This window comes from Capricornis sumatraensis, chromosome 17 (assembly GCF_032405125.1).
Source record: "Capricornis sumatraensis isolate serow.1 chromosome 17, serow.2, whole genome shotgun sequence".
Lineage (NCBI taxonomy): Eukaryota > Metazoa > Chordata > Mammalia > Artiodactyla > Bovidae > Capricornis > Capricornis sumatraensis.
Genome location: NC_091085.1, coordinates 14,809,211 through 14,830,857, shown reverse-complemented (window position 1 = coordinate 14,830,857; position 21,647 = coordinate 14,809,211). Strand labels below are relative to the sequence as shown.

General features: G+C 36.0%; 1 protein-coding gene across 1 annotated transcript in view; it reads right to left on the bottom strand.

Annotated features, from left to right (window-relative positions):
* LRBA (LPS responsive beige-like anchor protein) overlaps nucleotides 1–21,647 on the bottom strand; it is a 746,329-nt gene that overhangs the window by 80,844 nt on the left and 643,838 nt on the right. Inside the window, exon 48 of the mRNA XM_068990001.1 lies at nucleotides 2,475–2,642. Coding sequence (XP_068846102.1) covers nucleotides 2,475–2,642 — 168 coding nt within the window. The remainder of the gene's footprint in view (nucleotides 1–2,474; nucleotides 2,643–21,647) is intronic.

The following is a 21,647-nucleotide window of genomic DNA, read 5'->3' as shown; positions in this document are numbered from 1 at the left end:
TCTCAAATGGTGTACAGTCACTAGTCACTGTGTGTTCATTTGTGTCCGACTCTTTGCGACCCTATGGACTGTAGCCCGCAAGGCTCCTCTGTCTGTGGGATTTTCCAGGCAAGAATACTGGAGTGGGTTGCCATTTCTTTCTCCAGAGGATCTTCCCGACTCAGGGATCGAACCCACATCTCTTGCATCTCCTGTATTGGCAGGCAGATTCTTTACCACTAGTGCCACCTGGGAAGCCCAATTTCAAATATTCTACCAAGTTAATTTAACGAACATTTATTGTCCCATTGTCTGACTACATGTTTAGAATCTGGATTTTGAAAATTGGGTAAGCAAAGATACACCACAGTCTTCTAGATGTCTCCTGTTCAATATTATATCCACTAACCATATGTGGCTATTTAAATTTGCTACAATGAAACATTCAGTTCCTCAGTCACACTAGCCACATTTCAAACACACAATGGTCACATGTGACTAGTGGCTATTGTATTGGGCAGCATAGAGACAATGAACATTTCCATTATCCCAGAAGTTCCACTGGAAGTTCTATTGCTTTTTTAGATTATACTGCCAACAGTATATGATAAACTCCTTTGGTAAATAACTGAGGTGTGAGAAGCAGGGTGGGTCAATCGAGAATAAACACAAAGAGGCAATGACACTGATCTACAGAGAAAACACTTAGCTGGTGGAATGATTCACCTTTTAACTAGCAGCATCACAGAGCTACAGAGAGCCATCCTTTCTGCTCATAGCTTGCATAAACTTGAATGATGAGAAAGGTTCAGCTATATTGACTTGGACACACAAGTCTTAAAAAAAGGAATAGGACCCTCACATTGGGAGAAATAGTATTAAGTACATTTTCATTGCAACTCTACAGAATATAAGGGAATTTCAAAATTAAAACTACTCAGATTTTATAGCAACATAAAATAATATATGCTCGTATGTTAAGTAAACAGGACACGACAAAGCCAAATATATACTGATTCCAGTCACAGAAGTAGAAATATGGATAACAACTACAAAGGAATACAAAAACACTGAAGCAGGTATTAAATAATTATGGACATTTATAGCACCACTATTCAAACTTGCTTAAAACAATAAAAAAGAAAGTAAATGGGCACTTTCAATTCTATTCTAATAATGAATTATTTACTGTTTTGTAAACAACTGCACGTTTGCTCCAACCTCAGTTTCATACATGGAACTCTGTGTATATTTTGTGTTATGCAGTCAGTTGTTGCTCTAATAAAATAAAATGTCCCCTAGAAGGAACATTTTCAAAGAACTGAAAAATTGTGTTTTTTAGAGCCCATCTGATCCTGTTCAAAAATAAACTAAAAAACGGCAATTTCAACCTATGTGATTTAAGAAAACTGCATCAAATGAGCAGTGCTCTTGTTTGTGTACCAGTCTTCTTTATCTAGCACATAAACCAGGTGATGATACATGCTGGCAAATATATTTAAATATGTACTTTCATATATTGTCAACATGATAAGGTCATAAATAGAATTATAAAGAAATACATCAAGTGCCAGTGAAAAACAACAAACCTTACTTACTACAAATGACGTTCACTTTACAATGATAGACAACTTTCCCTATGAATCAAAACTCCCTGGTTTCTTCTAAAACTCCCTGGTTCTCTTCTAAAATTGTATAGACATATAAGGTTTTATCTGTTCAATTTCACTAACATACATACATCTTTGTATATGAGGTATGTTAACTAGAAGAATAATAATTAAAATACTTTAAAAAATTTAAGGTCATACACAGACTTTTTGGTGAATACTGTATTTGTCAAAACTGTGTTTTGAGTTTTACTTAAGAAAATCAATGACAAGGACAGAACAATTCTCAATAATGTCCGGCACCAAGTATGATGATGTACAAAAGCTGCAGACTTTATTCTTAACTTCTATTTGGTTATATGTGTACTTGTACATAAATATGTGTTTATCACATTTAAATAGGTTGATGCTTATAATCTTATTTCTTTAACAAATTATTTTCCTAGTTCATTAAACTAGTGAATAGCCTTAAAGGTTATAAAAATAATAAATATGATTACTGTTCCCTTAATGGGGTCAAATTGGAAAAGTTCTCGTTTTATACTGAGTCAAACATCAAGTCCCAGGTAGGTCACTAACTTAAAGGCTATCCTGCTTACATTACTCTACCCAGCTGGTTTCAGTGTGCTGCTGCGGCTGCTGCTGCTAAGTCGCTTCAGTCATGTCCGACTCTGTGTGACCCCAGAGACAGCAGCCCACCAGGCTCCCCCTCGACCCCAGAGACAGCAGCCCACCAGGCTCCCCCGTCCCTGGGATTCTCCAGGCAAGAACACTGGAGTGCGCTGCCATTTCAGTTTCATCACCAGTAAAATGAAAGCATGGGGAAGATGGCATCTAACAGCTTCTGGTCTAGAGATACACGTGAGACTCAATCAGGTAACCTACCTCTCTCAATACAGGATCAGTTATTGAATTCAGATTAACAGCTCCTTCATAGGTCAGGTAATAGAATACATTGAGGGCTCGAACAGCCTCTGGTCCTTGCTGTTTATAGCCAAAAATGAGGTCAATCCACTGGTGAAGCTGGCAGGAAACAAATTCACTCTCCAGGGCCTGAAAAAAAAATGTAGTTTTTATTATTATGCTGAATTCTATTTTTAAGATACAGAGAAATTTAGAATAAGCACTGAAGTTTAACTCTAAACTGTGAACCCAGTTATTCTGAAGTCCATATTTTCCACTAGAATTTGTTCTCCTTTTTTATAATTAGAGACTCTGCAGCACTTGTCACACTGAATTACAACAGATTGTTTATATTTCAGTATTCATCTGTGTGTACTGTAAGCACTGTGAAGACCAGGACTGGGCCTATCTTGATCACATTTGTAACTCAGGACCTGGCAGGTACTCAATTTATGTTTCAAAGAAAGGAGGTCATAGAATGTAAAGGCTGGTTTGAAACACCAAATGTGAAAATATTAAACACTGACTATTCACTTGAAATATTTATAGTTTTTCTAGAATTAAAACATTTTGCTGCCCACTGCAACAACAATAACCAAATCATTTGGTTACTTCAACCGAGATTTTAAACCAACAGATTAGATCTTGGGAGTGATCCTTGTAATTACTGGATTATTATTCTATGTAATAATATCAAATTGGACTGAATATTTGATGCTATAAACATAACAGTGTCCAATAAATAATGAATGAACATAATCAAGTTTGCAGTAGAAATGCTGGGCTCAAGATCACTTCCAATTTATCACCACATTCCCAGAGTTACAAGCACTGTTCCTAAAACACCATAGGTGCCAATAAATGTTTGCTAAACTTAATAAAGTTTAAAAAGCTAAAGAGTTTTCATAAGCAGAGACTTTTTTTAAAGAAAAGTATTCATTTGCATATTATTTAATGTTGTTAAAAATTATTCCAACATAAAACCACGATGGGCTAGTCTATCAATAAATGATATTGTTTGAATAACAGAGCTCTCAAACTCTGAAGTTTAATTTGAAGTGTACCAAGTTACATCAGGTAATGTATCACACTGAAATTCTTATTTTCAGAGTCATAAGTGCATGACTGGGATGCATTTTTGGTGTGGCTTACTGCTATGTTATCAATATTATGAAAAGAAAACTGGTGGTTTTAAAACAAAATTGACTAACTTGTCTAGCAAACAACCAATAAGATATACAAATAATCTTGTGACAAAAGATGTTCCAGAAGTTCACAGGTGTACACTTGTGTAGCTATGTGCTTTATTAAAATGAGGGCCTATGAATAAAAAACTGTTTATGGTTACATTCAAATAATATATTTCCTTTAACTAATAACATTTAACACGGCTTCATAATATATCATATATCATAGAGTGTAAAAATAAAACTCTAGACAATTCTCATATTTCAAAGTACACCTGGACTGAAATAAGCCTGGAAAATATTTAGCCAGTTTCAAAGGAAAAGTTACTGTTTAAAGCATCTCTTATAAAACTCACTATACCTACAAATTTAGTAAACAGCTAAGAGAGCACAAAATTTCCTATTTTATTTGACATAAGAAGACAAGGGACTGTAATAACTTTCAGTAAATTCCTATGTTAAGCTCATAGATTTAAAATTAATCTGAAAATCAGGAACTTCTGATGTAAGTTGCACACAAAAAATGATACGTTTGTTTCATTAATTTCAGCCTTGGGTAGTGATGGGAGTGTGGGGTGGGGGTGGAGTGCATGTTTAAAGTGACACATAAAAACAGCAATTGTCTTAATTTGTGTGCAGCACTCTCTACACAAAAGCCCTAAATATGTTCAAATTAGAGCAAGCTGCTTGATTGTCACTGCAGTCTCATGTCACATTAATGCATGACAAACATTAAACCATACACTTAAATGGCAATTTATATCATTTAAATGTTTACTGCCAGACTAGCTCATCACTCATTTAAATGTGACTTTCTGACAGCTAATTTCAGTTAATTTTCTCCAATTCACTTAATTAGAACTTTCAATCAGGGAAGGACCTGTACATATCTTTGAGCTTACATCCTTTTTAGTTGTTGTTCAAAATCTGAGTTAATAAGCTGCTGAAAAGCTCTACGATAATAGATGAGCAAGTAATATCTCTGAGTCTACAAAAATGTGTGAATCCATGAAGCAAACTCACAGTAGGTACTGTAAGGAAGAACCTACACTTATTTATGTAAATAATACTCTCGCCAGTAGTTTAAATAAAAAACGTTTAGTTCATATATACACACTATTGAAACGATAAAAAGAAACCCTGCATCTAAGCTAATTAAAAATTAATGATTTTAAAATTGTTTAATAAGATAAAACAGTCAGGAGTCTCCTGAGTGTCGGTGGTGTTGTGATTTCAGACTATAAAATTCCAGAAGGCTCAGCAAATGATGCAGTACAAATTTTCTCAATATTAAAGCTCTAAAAACTAGGGCAATTTTATTTTATGTGTTATCAAACAGAATTGTGAGCCTTTCTAATGTTGATTACTTTTTTTACGCACATTCAAAATGGTGAAGTTGGTTAGATTTAGATGCTTAAACCTTTACATCTGACACCACATCAAAATGTTTCAGCAAAAATGCTGAAATGACAGGCAGTATGCTCGCATTATGTCACAAACGTGCATGCAGAAATGGCCAGAGTGTCACGGTTCAGGCCTCCCCTTACCCTGTTACACTGGCCAGTCCGTAAGGGGCTGCCCAGTAATTTATCACATTATTGGCAAAATCTCTTCCAGAGGTTGATACACACGTTACTTTTATGAATAAATTTTAAACACATTTTAAAAAGCTAAAGCAGTCTTCAGCGTTTTCTTACAACAGAGCTTTTAAAGGGAACACACAAAGACAACGACCACGGATATATGGAAATTTCCAAAAGTTTAAAAATCACTTTAGCACAAAATCAGTTCAGGACTTTAACATTCTTTTGATACCAATGAGCGACAACTGCCTAACCAATAGTATATGATAATAAACAAATGTACTTCCTGAAGACTTGATAGAAGAGGTGAGGACAAGCAGGAGGAAATTATTAAGGGTAAAAAAATACAAATAATTCAAAATGGAAAACCCTGGGAATACATTTTATAACTTCTGTTTTTGAGATTCAAAACCATTAAATTAAAAATTCTTTACTTTCTCTTTCATAGGATTTTTAAAGATACTCTTTATATAAATACTTGTTTATATATACATTTTGCATCACAAAAAATATAAAAATATGCCAGTGGAATGCTAAGCATCTGAGATTTTTCAAAGCCTTTAAAGACAGACAGTCCTCATTAAGACTGGAGTTAAATACGGTTTGCAGCTAGGGGATAGTAACATTCTTCCCATGCTGCTCTCAAACCTAACCAATCAACTGTTAGCACTCCCCTAGCAGGCTAGACATCATTTACACCCAATGTGTGCTCTGAGTAAAATCTGTAAAAAAGAAAATCCACTGAAATGTCCAACACAATACAATAATATTCAGCTCATCTGAGTTATTATAAAATAAATCAGTAACTAATGTTCAATTGTTAAGGTTCAAATAAGACTATGAAAAGACTACTGTATGAAGCCTCACATGAATTGTCAGTCCAATCCAGGGGGACTCATATTAGTCTTGACAAACTGTCTTGGGGCTGATATCTGTTTTTTTAATGAGATCTATTAAGCAGAGTCTAAAACACTTGAGATATGCTAAAAAGTACAGTATACAGATGTCAAATACAAACACTTATTAGTAACTTTCATTTGTTTGGTCCACATGCAGAACATCAACAAATTAAAGGCTTAATATTATAAAGAAAATAGTAAATTATTCATAAATAACTCATTTGTGTAGCCCTGTGTCAGAAATAATTATAACATATATGAATATGTGTCTAACAATAAATCTCACTGAAAGATCACAATCTATGTTTTCCTGAAACTAACCCATTAAGGAAATGAATTATTTATTGCTGAAAAATGTTACACAAAATTATTCTTGTCTCTTATAGTGGAGTCAAATAATACAGTAACTTAGGCAGAAATCATTTGGTTTTTCAAAGAAATTCTAAGCTATTTGAGAATAAAAACTTCTAAAATATAAGGCAATCATATGTTTAGTAGTCTACTCATGCTTTAGAAATATTCTAGCAATTGCCTTTTATTTTCAAAAATTCAAATTTTTTCTAACGCAAAATTTAGGTAAAATCAAGAAAACCAATTTCAATGAACAAAAGAAATTATCAGATAATTGTTTACCTCATGATCAGGAAACCTTAATTGTATATTATTTGTGTTTCTCATACTTGTAATTCCCAGATTAATGTTAATATTTACTTACACTTTTGCTAAATCTTCTCATATCATGCAATTTTAGAAAAGCAGCTAAATAAAAGCTACTGGTATCTATAGCATAAATAATTTTTATAAAAATCAAATAAGCAGGTCAAATTTTATTTAAGTATAGAAATAATTATATAACCAGAAGGAAATAGGTTTCTGCAGGCCAGGTACACATCTCTGTACCCCTACCTCACTATTTCTAACCCCAGGCTTTGAGAAGGCCTGATTCTGTTCCAATATACAAAATGCCATAGCTGTAAGTTTCAAATAAAATAAAAATCACTAACTCTCTTGACTTGATATGCATTTAATTATAAGGTGCATTTAATCATATTTTAATAGTTTAAAACATAAGAATTAGTTTTGTGACTTTTTGTACAAGTAATTAAGAGTCTTAATTCATTTGAGTGTAGATAGTACTAAGTTTCAAAGGAGTTAATGTTTAGATTGGCAAAAATGTTAATATACAACATTATGAACTGGGAATTTTGAAGTATTTTTCATTTTAAATACATGTAATAAGGCCTTCTTATAACACACGCACACGCACACACACAAACAGATTTAAAATGAACTGGTCTGTTATGTTTGCATGTGCTGGGTTTCAAACACTAGTGGTAATGTTTCCTTAACATTGATATATGACCTTTGTAATTTACATTGAAGAAAGCTGTTTTTTTCAGCCTAATTAGAACTGTTTCAAATTTTCCTGCTAAATATATGATATAAAGTCCTTTCAACTTTTTTATTCTAGAGTTTCTTTCCATGTCAACTTTGTTCCAATCAAAATATGCTTTGAATTAAATGATTTTGATTGAATATGTGGATCACATTTCACTTCTAAGATTTAAAGTCCAAAAAGGAAAAGTTTAGCCTGTTCAAACAAAGCAAGAGCAGCCACTTTGCGGAAAGCTATTCACATTTAAGAAGACTGACAAATTGTTTGTGTGCACCATTAGGTCTAGTTTCTGCAATAGTTGCCAGATTTCCTGTCCCTCTAATAAGATACATTAACTCCTTAAATGCTGGCTCTCGATTCATGAAAAATCCAAGGAACTCCAGCAAAGTTTTAATTTACCTATAAATTTCCTTTTCTGAAATAAACTGAAAAAAATAGAAAAGAAAAATTGCTGTTACATCAAATTTTGTGGGAAAGAAAGGTCAAGAGAAAAATCAACATTTTTTTTTCATACTGGACAGATAGAAATTCAGAATGTGAATACGCTTTCCAAATGGGATTTTTCAAGATGTGACAAATTCACATTAATCCTTTTTTTTAAAAAATGCATTTAATTAACCTATTTAAGGATTACTTGTTCAGGTGAAACACAGCAGTGAAAATACTAAAGTATTTGATGAACTATAATCTAACATGAGCTTAACATTCTCCCATATTGATTACAAATATATTACAAAATGGTTCAGAATTCAGATATTTACCTTAATGTAAATAAATAACAAAAATGTAAAACAGATTTTATGTTAGCTACAGAGAAAAGTTTAACTTTGGGGCTTAAACAGTATGCATGAAGCTCCGACATGAAGAACAACAATTCATGAATGCCAAGGGGGAAAATAAAAGAGCATTAAGGATCTAGAAAAAACTGTGGGATGCTAAGAATAAAAATTACATCTGACAGTTAAAAAGAATGAAATTTAGTCAACAACATACTGAAGTGCGGACTGAAAGGCAGATAGAGAAATCACTAAAGGAGTTCTGTACTTCTAAACTGCCCTTGAACTGCTGGACAAAAGAGAGATTGTGCGGCCAACAGCACATGCTCGCTGCTACATTTATACCATTACTAAAGAAAAGTGAGCTAGTATCATATCTTGATATAACCATCAAGCACTTGTGCATCTTTTGGCAGGAGAATCATTCTGTCTACGATTGTTATTGTGTAGTTTTAAATGGAGTAGTCAACCAGCTGTTATATATTTTATACACTGAAGGCCATGTTTCCTTTGAAATTCATAGTTTTAATCTCAACTGAAGTCTGTATTGCTGTGCGCCAAGATCAAAAGGATTAGGCAAACTTGTACAATTACCCTTCTTTTCAGAGAGATGATTTTTTTCTAATGTTTAAAATAGTCCTATACGCTGACATTTTATCCAACTATTTTCTTTAGAGCTACAGAACATTAAAACATTTAATTAACATTTCAACCTTAGGTCACTCTTAATCTAAAATCTAGGAATTCACAATGTACAGATATGTTAAACTAGCTATAGTGCAACACACTTAGGCAGATGGAGCTTTTTAAAAAAATCTAATAAGGAATGCTAGAGAACAAGTAAAATTAGAGGCTAGATATACCCATCTAATTTATCATTTGCTTGCACTTTGCATGCCCTGGTTCAGAAAGCAGTTCACAACGCTTATAGTAATGAATAGGTATCAATATAAAATAATGTGAAACTAAGGGTAAGAAGTACATAAAAACTATGCCATGAAATTCTGTAGACTTGTGAGAAGTATGCCATGTATTTGACATTAAGCTTTCTAACAGGCAACATAAAGAAAGAAACAAGAACACTTAGAAGAGTCAAAAGTGACTATAATGTAAAAACAAACCAGATGGCCTAGAAAAACACATTATTTCTATTCCTGAGATAAGAAATTCCTCCCGTGGCAATATGATGGAATCCAGGTATGTGACTCTCAGAGGGACTGACTTAATCCTGGGGTAGATCTGAAGTATGGACAAATGGAGAAACTACATAGTCTTCAGGCAATCCTGCATAAATAGTATTTCTCTTAGGTAAGGCACTGGATGGTAAATTCTAGATTACTTTCTATGACAAGTACCTGGAATGCAGCCATTTTATTTTGTCAGTAAATGCAGAGCCACATACTTCAACAACAGCTGAACTGAATCATAGGACTAATAATCTCTTTAAAATGTGAGCAAACAAATGCCTGCGTGAAAGACACAACAAGTCTCTATGGGAGGTAAGCCCACCTTCACTTGGAAGGGGTAGCTGTCTTCCTTAAGACTAGTTCAAGAGTTTCCTCTGAAAGAAATTCTGGATAAACTTTCCCACATGGATAATGGCAACAGAAGCTTCTAAATACCAATCATGATATTCAAATACATATCGATGTTAAAATGTTTTAAACCACTGTACTCAATGCTCAACCCTTTACAAAGAATTAGTAAAGGATTCCTAGGAAATTAATTTGAGGTATTCTAAATGGCTGTAATGTTCTCTAAGATAAACTAGTTATAAAAATCCATATTTAAGAAAAAATCCAAAATTCTTTGTTATCTGCCTAAGTATAGGAAATAAAAGAATAGATTTCCTCTTCAACAATCATAGAAAAATGTATTACTTTGTTGTTGGAACTGCTGGAGGTTTTAATTTTATAGTTGTTTATTAAAAGGAAAACAAAACCAAAAAAATTTAATCCCTTCCCATTTGCTTATCCACATAGATCTGATAAATACTAGCAGTCTCTTGCCTTTGAAGATGGCCAGACCAGAATCCCTACTTATTGCCAGATGTAGTTTAATCCCACAGGGGCTTCAGATAAAAACAAGGAGCTGTCTTCATGGCACCAACGATTCCCTGGACTGACTGCCATAAACTTATATTGGCAAATCAAAATTCTTGGCAAAATAAAACACTTATTATATCACCACTTCCAAGAATATCCAATAAAGACAAACTTGAACTAAAGAATATGGATGCAAATGTTGAATATTTTTTTAAAGCACTGACAAGTTCAGCCAGAGAATTACATCTGTACTTACTTTGTGTGTTCAATTGTATACATGTACATTACGTAGGGTAAAAGTCTCTTTTCATTCTGCAACTTTTGATTACTATCAGCAGCGCTGTCATCCATTCAATCAATAAACCTTTTTAAGATTTACTTATAGAGGTTTTACTATCAGTTCTGTTCTATACTAGGTTCTAGGGAAAATGAGATGAAATATCCTTTTGGAGACTAAGGAGGTAAAAAGTAATCTCTAAGATGACTACAGGGCTTCCCTGGTGGCTCAAACAGTAAAAAATCTGCCTGCAATGCAGGAAACCCAGGTTCAATACCTGGGTTGGGAAGATCCCCTGGAGAAGGAAATGGCAACCCAGTGCAGTACTCTTGCCTGGAGAATTTGATGGACAAAGGAGCCTGGCAGGCTACAGTTCATGGGGTCGCAAAGAGTTGAACATGACTAAGCAACTGACTTTCACTGTTTTCAAGATGATTGTTAATAGCTTATATGAGAGATACTGAGAACCCCGATCAAGAAGATAGCAGCAGGAGTGAAGAAGAGGGACAGATTTCACAAAGATTTAAGATGTAAGTTCAAAGCTAGTGGAGGTAATGGAATTCCAGTGGAGCTATTTCAAATCCTAAAAGATGATGCTGTGAAAGGGCTGCACTCAGTATGTCGGCAAATTTAGAAAACTCAGCAGTGGCCACAGGACTGGAAAAGGTCAGTTTTCATTCCAATCCCAAAGAAAGACAATGCCAAAGAATGCTCAAATCACCGCACAATTGCACTCATCTCACATGCTAGTAAAGTAATGCTCAAAATTCTCCAAGCCAGGCTTCAGCAATACGTGAACCGTGAACTTCCAGATGTTCAAGCTGGTTTTAGAAAAGGCAGAGGAACCAGAGATCAAATTGCCAAATGATCATTTGATCTCAAATGATTTTTTGGATCATCGAAAAAGCAAGAGAGTTCCAGAAAAACATCAACTTCTGCTTTATTGACTATGCCAAAGCCTTTGACTTTGTAAATCACAATAAACTATGGAAAATTCTGAAAGAGATGGGAATACCAGACCAACTGACCTGCCTCTTGAGAAGCCTGTATGCAGGTTAGGAAGCAACGGTTAGAACAGGACATGGAACAACAGACTGGTTCCAAATAGGAAAAGGAGTACATCAAGGCTGTGTATTGTCACCCTGCTTATTTAACTTCTATGCAGAGTACATTATGAGAAACACTGGGCTGGAAGAAGCACAAGCTGGAATCAAGACTGCCGAGAGAAATATCAATAACCTCAGATATGCAGATGACACCACCCTTATGGCAGAAAGTGAAGAAGAACTAAAGAGCCTCTTGATGAAAGTGAAAGAGGAGAGTAAAAAAGTTCGCTTAAAGCTCAACATTCAGAAAACTAAGATCATAGATTCTGGTCCTGTCACTTCATGCCAAATAGATGGGGAAAGAGTGGCTGACTTAATTTTTCTGGGCTTGAAAATCCCTGCAGATGATTGCAGCCATGAAATTAGAAGATGTTTACTCTTTTGAAGGAAAGTTATGACCAACCTAGACAGCATATTAAAAAGCAGAGACATTACTTTGCCAATAGAGGTCTGTCTAGTCAAGGCTATGGTTTTTCCAGTGGTCATGTATGGATGTGAGAGTTGGACTGTGAAGAAAGCTGAACACCAAAGAAGTGATGCTTTTGGACTGTGGTGTTGGAGAAGACTCTTGAGAGCCCCTTGGACTGCAAGGAGATCCAACCAGTCCATCCTAAAGGAGATCAGTCCTGGGTGTTCATTGGAAGGACTGATGTTGAAGCTGAAACTCCAATACTTTGGCCACCTGATGCGAAGAGCTGACTCATTTGAAAAGACCCTGATGCTGGGAAAGATTGAGGGCAGGAGAAGAAGGGGACGACAGAGGATGAGATGGCTGGATGGCATCACCCACTCAATGGACTTGAGTTTGACTGAACTCCGGTAGTTAGTGATGGACAGGGAGGCCTGGCGTGCTGCGGTTCATGGGGTCACAAAGAGTCGGACACAACTGAGCGACTGAACTGAAGTGAACTAAGATGTAAGTTATTATTTATACCACCAACTGATTACCAATGTGAGAGGTGAAGGGTGACCCTCATATTTGAATGTGACCTTGATCATATTGGAAAAGTAACAGTTTACATGGTAAAAGATTAATTCAGTTTTGAACTTAGTATTAATATTTTGAACTTTCTTTTACAGGTTTGAATTTAACACTAAGCCTATTTTGGATGTAAATCTGTTAACTATAATAGAAATTTTCCTAGTATTTCAGTATTAAAATATGTCCATGTTCAATACTGAGTTGTCTGAGCCAAAAAAATTCTAGGCAACAAAATAACCTTCAGATTTTATACCCATGATGTCCAGCAGGAATATAATGCAAGCCAGATACATAGTGTAAAATGTTTTAGTAGCTGCATTTTAAAAAACAGGAAAAATGAATTTTCAATTTTATATATTTAATCAAAAATATCATTTAAACATGTAATCCATATACAGTTATTTTGCATTAAATCTTAGAAATCTGGAATACATCTTACACACACAGCACTTCTCAATTTAGACTAGCCACATTTCAAGTGATCAATAGCCACACGTGACTAGTGGATACCACACTGGGCAGCAAAGCTTTATTCAGTTCCAAGTACTGACTCTGCATACAGATTTTTACAGCCTTTTTATATAAGGGTGAATTCAGGAATTAACAATATTTAATACTTAAAAAATACAGCTTCTCCTACTTAAAAAAAGATAAACCTTACAAAGCAAAAAGCACCTGCAGCGGACGATAAAATGACCTTTGAGACAGTTTTGAAGTGGTCATTACAATTCTCAGTGCCACAAAGAATGGCTATATTTTAGGACATGACAGCAGAGATATAATATCTTCACTTGTGAAACAGATGTAATATTCTGCAATGTATATTATTCAGCCATTTATAAACGGTTGGAGAAATGTGGCAGCATTCAAAACATGGCACTATGAATACTCTAACAATAAAAGTAAAAGGCTACCATTACCAATTACGATGTTATCTGCAAACTCTCCATCCTTGAAAGTTCGTAGTTAGAATTCTAACATATCATCTACTCAGCTGTGTCACCAATGTACTTTAAGAACTAACTTATAGCCAGAAACTACAGTTTAGCATAGGAAACACAATGTTTGCTGCAGATCAGTTATATGAAGTGAGTAGACAATGTGGATGCGTTCATGAACCTCATAAATATCTCACTTCAGTAGCAGATGGCACTGGCCTCTGTTTGCCCACTCTTAGAAACCCCGTAACATCTACAGTAACAGTCTATGAGTCTCTGAATCACAATAAACTCTAGGTCTGACTCTTTCTGAATCATTGATGGAATAATTACTAGTAAGCGGGATCAGTCTTGTTTCATTATTTTTAGGTAGCCATGAATACGCAGGCAATGTGAGATCAACAATGTAAATGGCTTGAAAGAAGCAAGTAAATGCGTTACTTTTGCTTACTTACCTCACTTTCACTTTTTCACTAATCTCTCATCTGTCTATTATAGGTACACCACCAAAAATGTTTTTGCTAAAATTACCACCTCCATCACTCACCTCTCATCACTTCACCTCTCAGCACTGTGGTACTTAGGTTTCTATCTTCTCTAAGCTTCCTTGATAACATCCCTCCAGATTTTCTTTCTACATTTCTGATTCTCCTTCTCACTTTTTAATGGAAGGCCTTTCTCATCTGTCGACATTGTCAGTGTTCGTTATCCTCATGATTCAGGCCCAGGCCCTTGTTTTTGATATAACTCAGACCAGATGAGCCAGACTTCAGCTACCTCAACTGACTATCATGACCATCTCCAGGGCCTCAAGTCCAAAAAGTCTGCCTCAGGTAATGCAAACATTATATATATATATACACACACATATATATATGTATATATATGACACCATATATTATACATTATATATTATAATGTTATATAATATATATTACATATTATATATATATAACATATATATTATATATATAAAATGAAGAATTGCTTCTCTTAAACTTGCTGTCTTGCGTGCTTTTCTGATGATGGATGTAAACTATCCTCTAATTAACTAATTCAGAAATGGGGCAGTCATCTGAACAGCTTTTTCTTCTCCCTCCAAAACATTATCTACTCAGATAAGCCTTCCATGTATCTTCAAATTTGTTTTTTTCTTCTAATGTGACTATCTTCGGTTCCATGCTTTATTATTTCTTTGCTCAGTTATTCTAACACTATCCAAACTGTTCTCTTTCTCTCTAAAATCCCCCTCTCCTCATTCAATTCCAATCTAAAACCTGACCAAGTCACTACTCTCCTTACAGTTTTCTAGTGGTTCTCCTTTCTCTAAAGCCGTGGATCTCCAACTTGAATAACCACTAAGATCACCTAGAGGACTTGAAAAAACACAGATTGCTGGGCTCCTGCCCACACAGTTTCTGTTTCTATAGCTCTGGAGCTGAGCCCAAGATATGCCTTTTTAACAAGTTCTCAGGTAAGACTGCTGCTCCTGGTTTGGCAATGGCCTTGTGGGCACCACTATCCCAAAGATAAAGGTCCATCTGACTTACAAGACATTACAGATTGCTCATATACTCTGCCTTCCGTCTTATCTCTCTGTGGGTATCACTCACAGTCTCTTGCACACATACTGAGCTCTACCTCTGAGTTAAGCTGAGTGCACGTGCTCTACTGTAATAACATCACGATCTCTGTTCACGCTGCTCTGTATCCCTGTAACCCCTTTCTGTCATCCCGCTCCCTCCTTGGTGAACTACTACTCATTCTTAAAGACTAAAATCAAACGTAATTTCCTTGGGTTAGGCACTGTCCAACCTTTCCAAGGTAGCAAAATAAGGCATTTCCCTTGGGCTGCAGAGTTAAAAAAAAAAAATTATAACTATGTATGGTGACAGCTGTTAACTAGATTTGGGGTGATCATTTCATAATACACAAATATTGAATCATTTTGTTGAACACTGGAAAGTAATGTTATATATCAGTAATATCTCAATAAAATTAATACTAAAAATGTATACACACAATAAAATATTAAATGCTTTAATCATAGCCTGTGCTTCTTTATGGTATATGCCACAAGTATTATATTATTTCTTATATGATATATTATGACAAGTTAATGTTCATTTTTTTAGTTTCTTATTTACTATCCATCTCCCTCACTGAACAATATGGTGTAAAAGGGCAGGCAATACGCTGTCTTTCTCACTGCTATATTCCAAAGACTAATAAGTTGTAGGCACTCACTAAATATTTGTTGAATGAATAAATAAACACATCACTTAATCTATTTCTCTAATTAGTTACTGCCACGTCTGTTTGATCTTCATAATGTCAGCCCCAAAGGGCAGGTGTCATATTCTTCCAATTTTGTGATCACAGACCTAATTACCCAGTAGGCCCCTAATAAATGTCTGCTGAATGAATGAATGGCATTTAAGAAATTCTTGTGATTTAGCACAATTCAGCATCTATGCTGAGGGACTATGATCTTAAAGCACTGTATAAGAAGCATGAGATTAACAATAGAAACTTTATCCAGTTGATACTGTGCTAATTTGGTAGAGTTTTAGAAAATGTGAAGAATTTCTGTGATTACTAGCCGTTACAAATGATTTGTCTATAGGGTGATTACATGGAAAAAAGGAAAAGTGAAGTGTATATTACAATATCATCTTTCATGTTTTCTTTTTTCTTGAACAATGTCAGGAAGATGGATGCAAATGAAGTCATTCATAAACTTGACAAGGCCTCTAGAAAGCCAACATATTATGCAAGGAAAAGGCATCTGTAGGTCAACTTGTAAGAAATTCACTACCAACTAAAAAACATTATAATTACACTGGCACTTAACATTTAGCGATTGCTTACAATGTGCCCAGTTTTATGTTAAATGTTTTACATGGATTATTTTCTTTAATCTTCATAGTAACCCTATGAGATAAGCACTACATTTTAAAAACTGTTTTACCAACGAGGTTAAGAACGCTAAGTAAATAGACTAATGTCACACAGCTAGTAAATGTCAGAGTTGCAACCTGAACCGAGATCTGACTCCTGAAGCCATGTTAGTACACATCCTTTTGAAAAATTCTGAAACAGAATGGTATATGCCAAAGTTGCACTATTCTAAAAATACGAAACCTTTTATACTAAGAATTATTTTTAATGGGTTTCACCCAATACCACTGGGTAACACTAGTACTTTTTAAATTAATTTAGTTGGAGGATAATTAGTTTACAATATTGTGATGTCTCTTGCGCACATCAACATGAATCAGCCTCGGGTGCGCGTGGTGTGTCCCCTCATCCTGAGCCACGCCCTTTCGCCTGCCTCGCCGCCCCGCCCTCCGGGCTGCCCCAGGGCGCCGGCGTTGGGTGCCCCTGCGAAGCGCTGGACTTGCGCTGGCCGCCTCTTCCCCGTGTGGTCGCACAGGCGGCACTGCCGCTCTCTCACACCGCCCACCCTTGCCCTCTCAGAGGCCAAAGGTCTGCTCTTTACATCTGTGCCTCTTCTGCCGCCCTGTATCTAGGACCGTCTTGGTAACACTAGTATTAAGTACTGCTGAGTATACACCAAATCTGATGTGCCATGTCAACCCAAAGGCTTCATTTACGGATTTTACTGTTCTCTCAACTGGTTTTCATTTTTACACTTGCTTTTCAAAACTAAAAGTTTCCAGTTTATTTTTCTACCTTCCTCACTAGTAGCTGAATTCCTGGAAGGCAGAGATTGTACCCCATTTATAGAGCTAAATAAATTATATTCTAGGTCTCTTTTCACTAATTTAACTGTATATTAGGAGATTTTAAAAATCAAATTAAAAAACTCAACCGTTAAACAAGACAAAATACCAACATGTTTGCTAACTGCTGAGTCCAAAGACTCTTAATAAAGAAGCAGTTGAATTATTTTGGTTTGAGAATTAACAGTAAGAATTCATTCTGCGAATTTCTGAACAACCATGGACATCAGAAACAGGAAACAAAATGCGATTCACATATTTTAAAGTGTATCAGATTTTGCTTTGACACATAAAGCTATTTGATTTCTTTTAAATCAAACTACCGTGCAAAGAGAAAGGAGAAAATTTCTCTCATTTCCTATTTAAATAAACACTTTAGCTACCAAATTCAATATATGTTTTTGTTAATTTTTAGAAAATGTTTTTGGAGAAGGAAATGGCAACCCACTCCAGTATTCTTGCCTGGAAAAGTCCATGGACAGAGGAGCCTGGCGGGCTGCAGTCCATGGGGTTACATGACTGAGCATGTGTGCATGAGGGTGGAGGGTGGTGGGTTGGTAGCAATAAACTGGTAGAACTAAACAAAAAAGAAAAAGAAAATGTTTTAAATACTTTCATGTAATAACACTGTCTCAAACTAACTACTCAGGGCCTTGGATACACATTTTTCTTTAAATTTTTTTTAAAAGTACAGCACAAACATTATTTGTCTTTGTGATTTTAGTATCTCTTAAATGTGCCACCTTGGCAATCACTTTTAAATTAAACTACTATAATAATAAACAATAAATAAAAATAATAATAAACAATAAACAATAAGGTCAAACATAAAACTGTTTTCAGACATCTTTTAAGCTTTACAGGTAACTGCTACAAGCTGGTAAAACACACCAGAATACTGTAATACCAGAGTTGGAATCATTACCTTTATTAGGTTAGGAGAATTGGATCAAGGACATAGATGTATTCATTCTGTGAGACCACCATTCTCCTCCTTTGTTTTCAAAAATAAAACTCTTCTTTATAGAATGTCTACCATTGCAGTTAAACTCAAAGGATACAGTTATAAGGTCAGAATCTGTGAAATATGTATTAGTGATATAAGCATTGAGATTTTCCTTAAATATGCAGGCGAAAAGACAAACAGCAAGGCAAGAGTTAATTGAAACATTCCTCTCTGGAGCAATTGCATTGACGAGTGGGGGCTGGTGGCTGGCGGGAGGAGGGCGCTAGGCAGAGAGATCCAGAGTTAATCAGGGAGCAAATCCAAAGCCAGGCATGGATAGGCCTCACTAATGAGCCTCAAGTACCCTGCAGTGGTTTTCAAACTTAACTGGCTTCAAACGATGCCACCCCATGACAGAATGCAGCTAGCCATAAGAGGAGGGTGATTAGAATAAATGACTGGAGTAATTAACTCTGATGTGAAACCACCTGATTGGAAAAGAGAAGCCAAGAGCTATTTAGCTGATGGTCCTCCAGTAGAGAAAGGAAGCTTTCCCTTTCTCTTCTGTGGGTGTTCAGTGAGAACTCAACTCTTTCAAGTAGGTATTTGGTAGCACTAATGAAAAGCAGCTTTCATTCAAGGGCCTTCCCATTCATTTTGAAAGGGGAAGAAAATAAAAGCTTCAAAGTAGAACTAATTTACTTTACTCCCCTACCTCTTAGTGAATTTTGTGTTAGTCAAGTCTGCATGACTATTTATGCTAACGGTCTGCCTCCAAATAATGTCATCAAATACCAAAAAATGATTATTTATGAAATAATCAGAGAAGAATGACTTTAAAGCACTTTAAACTTTCCTTCTTTAAAAATACTTTACATCACCATGTGTATTTTAAGTATATACAATCTTTATTTCTTACTCATACTCAGTAACTCTGGAAATATGTTTTACACAGAAAACTTGAAATGCATAATAACTGGTGATCAGTGTCAATACTTCCTTCATAAAGTGCACTGGGATCATTCTTCCTATAGCAAGAGATCCTGGAGTAAGGGAGAAGGAAAGAAAGCACAAATGATATATACATTTGCTTTTGAAGAGAAAAAAAAAAAAACGAATGTTAAGGCAAGAAAAGAAAGAACATGTATTTTTTACAAACATACAGCTTTCTGAAAGGGCAAATTGAGCCCAAGAATCCACACTCTCTCGTCTGCTTTATTTTACAAAGAGGGGAATTACAAAGACTGGGGCATTACTACCTGCTGTTTTACAAGTAATCATCAATTCATTGGGCCGGTGTTGTTCTGTACCTGCTGAGTTAATGTTCCTCGACATGCCCCTCCCCCTTAGACACGTTCACAAGCTGTCCAAGAACAACTCCCGTGTAGTAGCACATGTAACTTAGTGAATGTTTATGCCTAAACTCAGATTTATTTGACAGCTTTACACCTTTGGGCATGATATAATTAAATGTTTTGACAGCTAAACAAAAACTGTATAAATTTAAAAGCTATTAGGAGCTAAGCATCTAGAATCAAAATGAAGTAATTTGCTTATACCCTAAACCATTTTTAGCCCCTCATTGGAATAAATAGCACAGGAGAGGGGCAAATGTCTACTCAACTGTTTTAGCTAGTTCCTTCACATTTCTTCTATGGAGAATGCTGCTGTTGCTGTTAAGTCGCTTCAGTCGTGTCCGATAGACAGCAGCGCACCAGGCTCCCCAGTCCCTGGGATTCTCCAGGCAAGAACACAGGAGTGGGTTGCCATTTCCTTCTCCAATGGATGAAAGTGAAAAGTGAAAGTGAAGTCGCTCAGTCGTGTTCAACGCTTAGCGACCCCATGGAATGCAGCCTACCAGGCTCCTCTGTCCATGGGCTTTTCCAGGCAAGAGTACTGGAGTGGGGTGCCATTGCCTTCTCCTACTCCATTTATAAATACTTACACTGACTTTCATATCAAAAAAGGGAACATAAGCAAATTTAAGGTAATCAATTTAACCCTTCAGTTCAGTTCAGTCACTCAGTCATGTCCGACTCTTTGCGACACCATGGACTGCAGCATGCCAGGCCTCCCTGTCCATGACCAACTCCCAGGACCTACTGAAACCCATGGCCATTGAGCCAGTGATGCCATCCAACCATCTCATCCTCTGTAATCCCCTTCTTCTCCTGCCTTCAATCTTTCCCAGCATCAGGGTCTTTTCAAATGTGTTCTTTACATCAGGTGGCCAAAGTACTGGAGTTTCAGCTTCAACATCAATCCTTCCAATGAATATTCAGGACTGATTTCCTTTAGGATGGACTGGCTGGATGTCCTTGCTGTCCAAGGGACTCTCAAGTATCTTCTTCAACACCACAATTCAAAAGCATCAATTCTTCAGCGCTCAGCTTTCTTTATAGTCCAACTCTCACATCCATACACGACTACTGGAAAAACCATATCCTTGACTAGACAGACCTTTGTAGGCAAAGTAATGTCTCTGTTTTTTAATATGCATTCTACGTTGGTCATAACTTTCCTTCCAAGGAGTAAGTGTCTTTTAATATCACGGCTGCAGTCACCATTGTAGTGATTTTGGAGCCCAAAAAAATAAGGTCTGCCACTGTTTCCCCATCTATTTCCATGAAGTGATGGGACCGGATGCCATGATTTTAGTTTTCTGAATGTTGAGCTTTAAGCCAACTTTTTCACTCTCCTCTTTCACTTTCATCAAGAGGCTCTTTAGTTCTTCTTCACTTTCTGCCATAAGGGTGGTGTCATCTGCATTTCTGAGGTTATTGATATTTCTCCCGGCAATCTTGATCCCAGCTTGTGTGTCATCCGGTCCAGCATTTCACAGGATGTACTCTGCATATAAGTTAAATAAGCAGGGTGACAATATACAGCTTGATGTACTCCTTTTCCTAATTGGAACCAGTCTGTTGTTCCATGTCCAGTTCTAACTGTTGCTTCCTGACCTGCATACAACTTTCTCAGGAGGCAGGTAAGGTGGTCTGGAATTCCCATCTCTTTCAGATTTTTCCACAGTTTATTGTGATCTACACAGTCAAAGGCTTTGGCATAGTCAATAAAGCAGAAATAGATGTTTTTCGGGAACTCTATTGCTTTTTCAACGATCCAGTGGATGTTGGCAATTTGATCTCTGGTTCCTCTGCCTTTTCTAAAACCAGCTTGAACATCTGGAAGTTCACGGTTCACATATTGTTGAAGCCTGGCATGGAGAATTTTGAGCATTACTTTGCTAGAGTGTGAGATGAGTGCAATTGTGCTT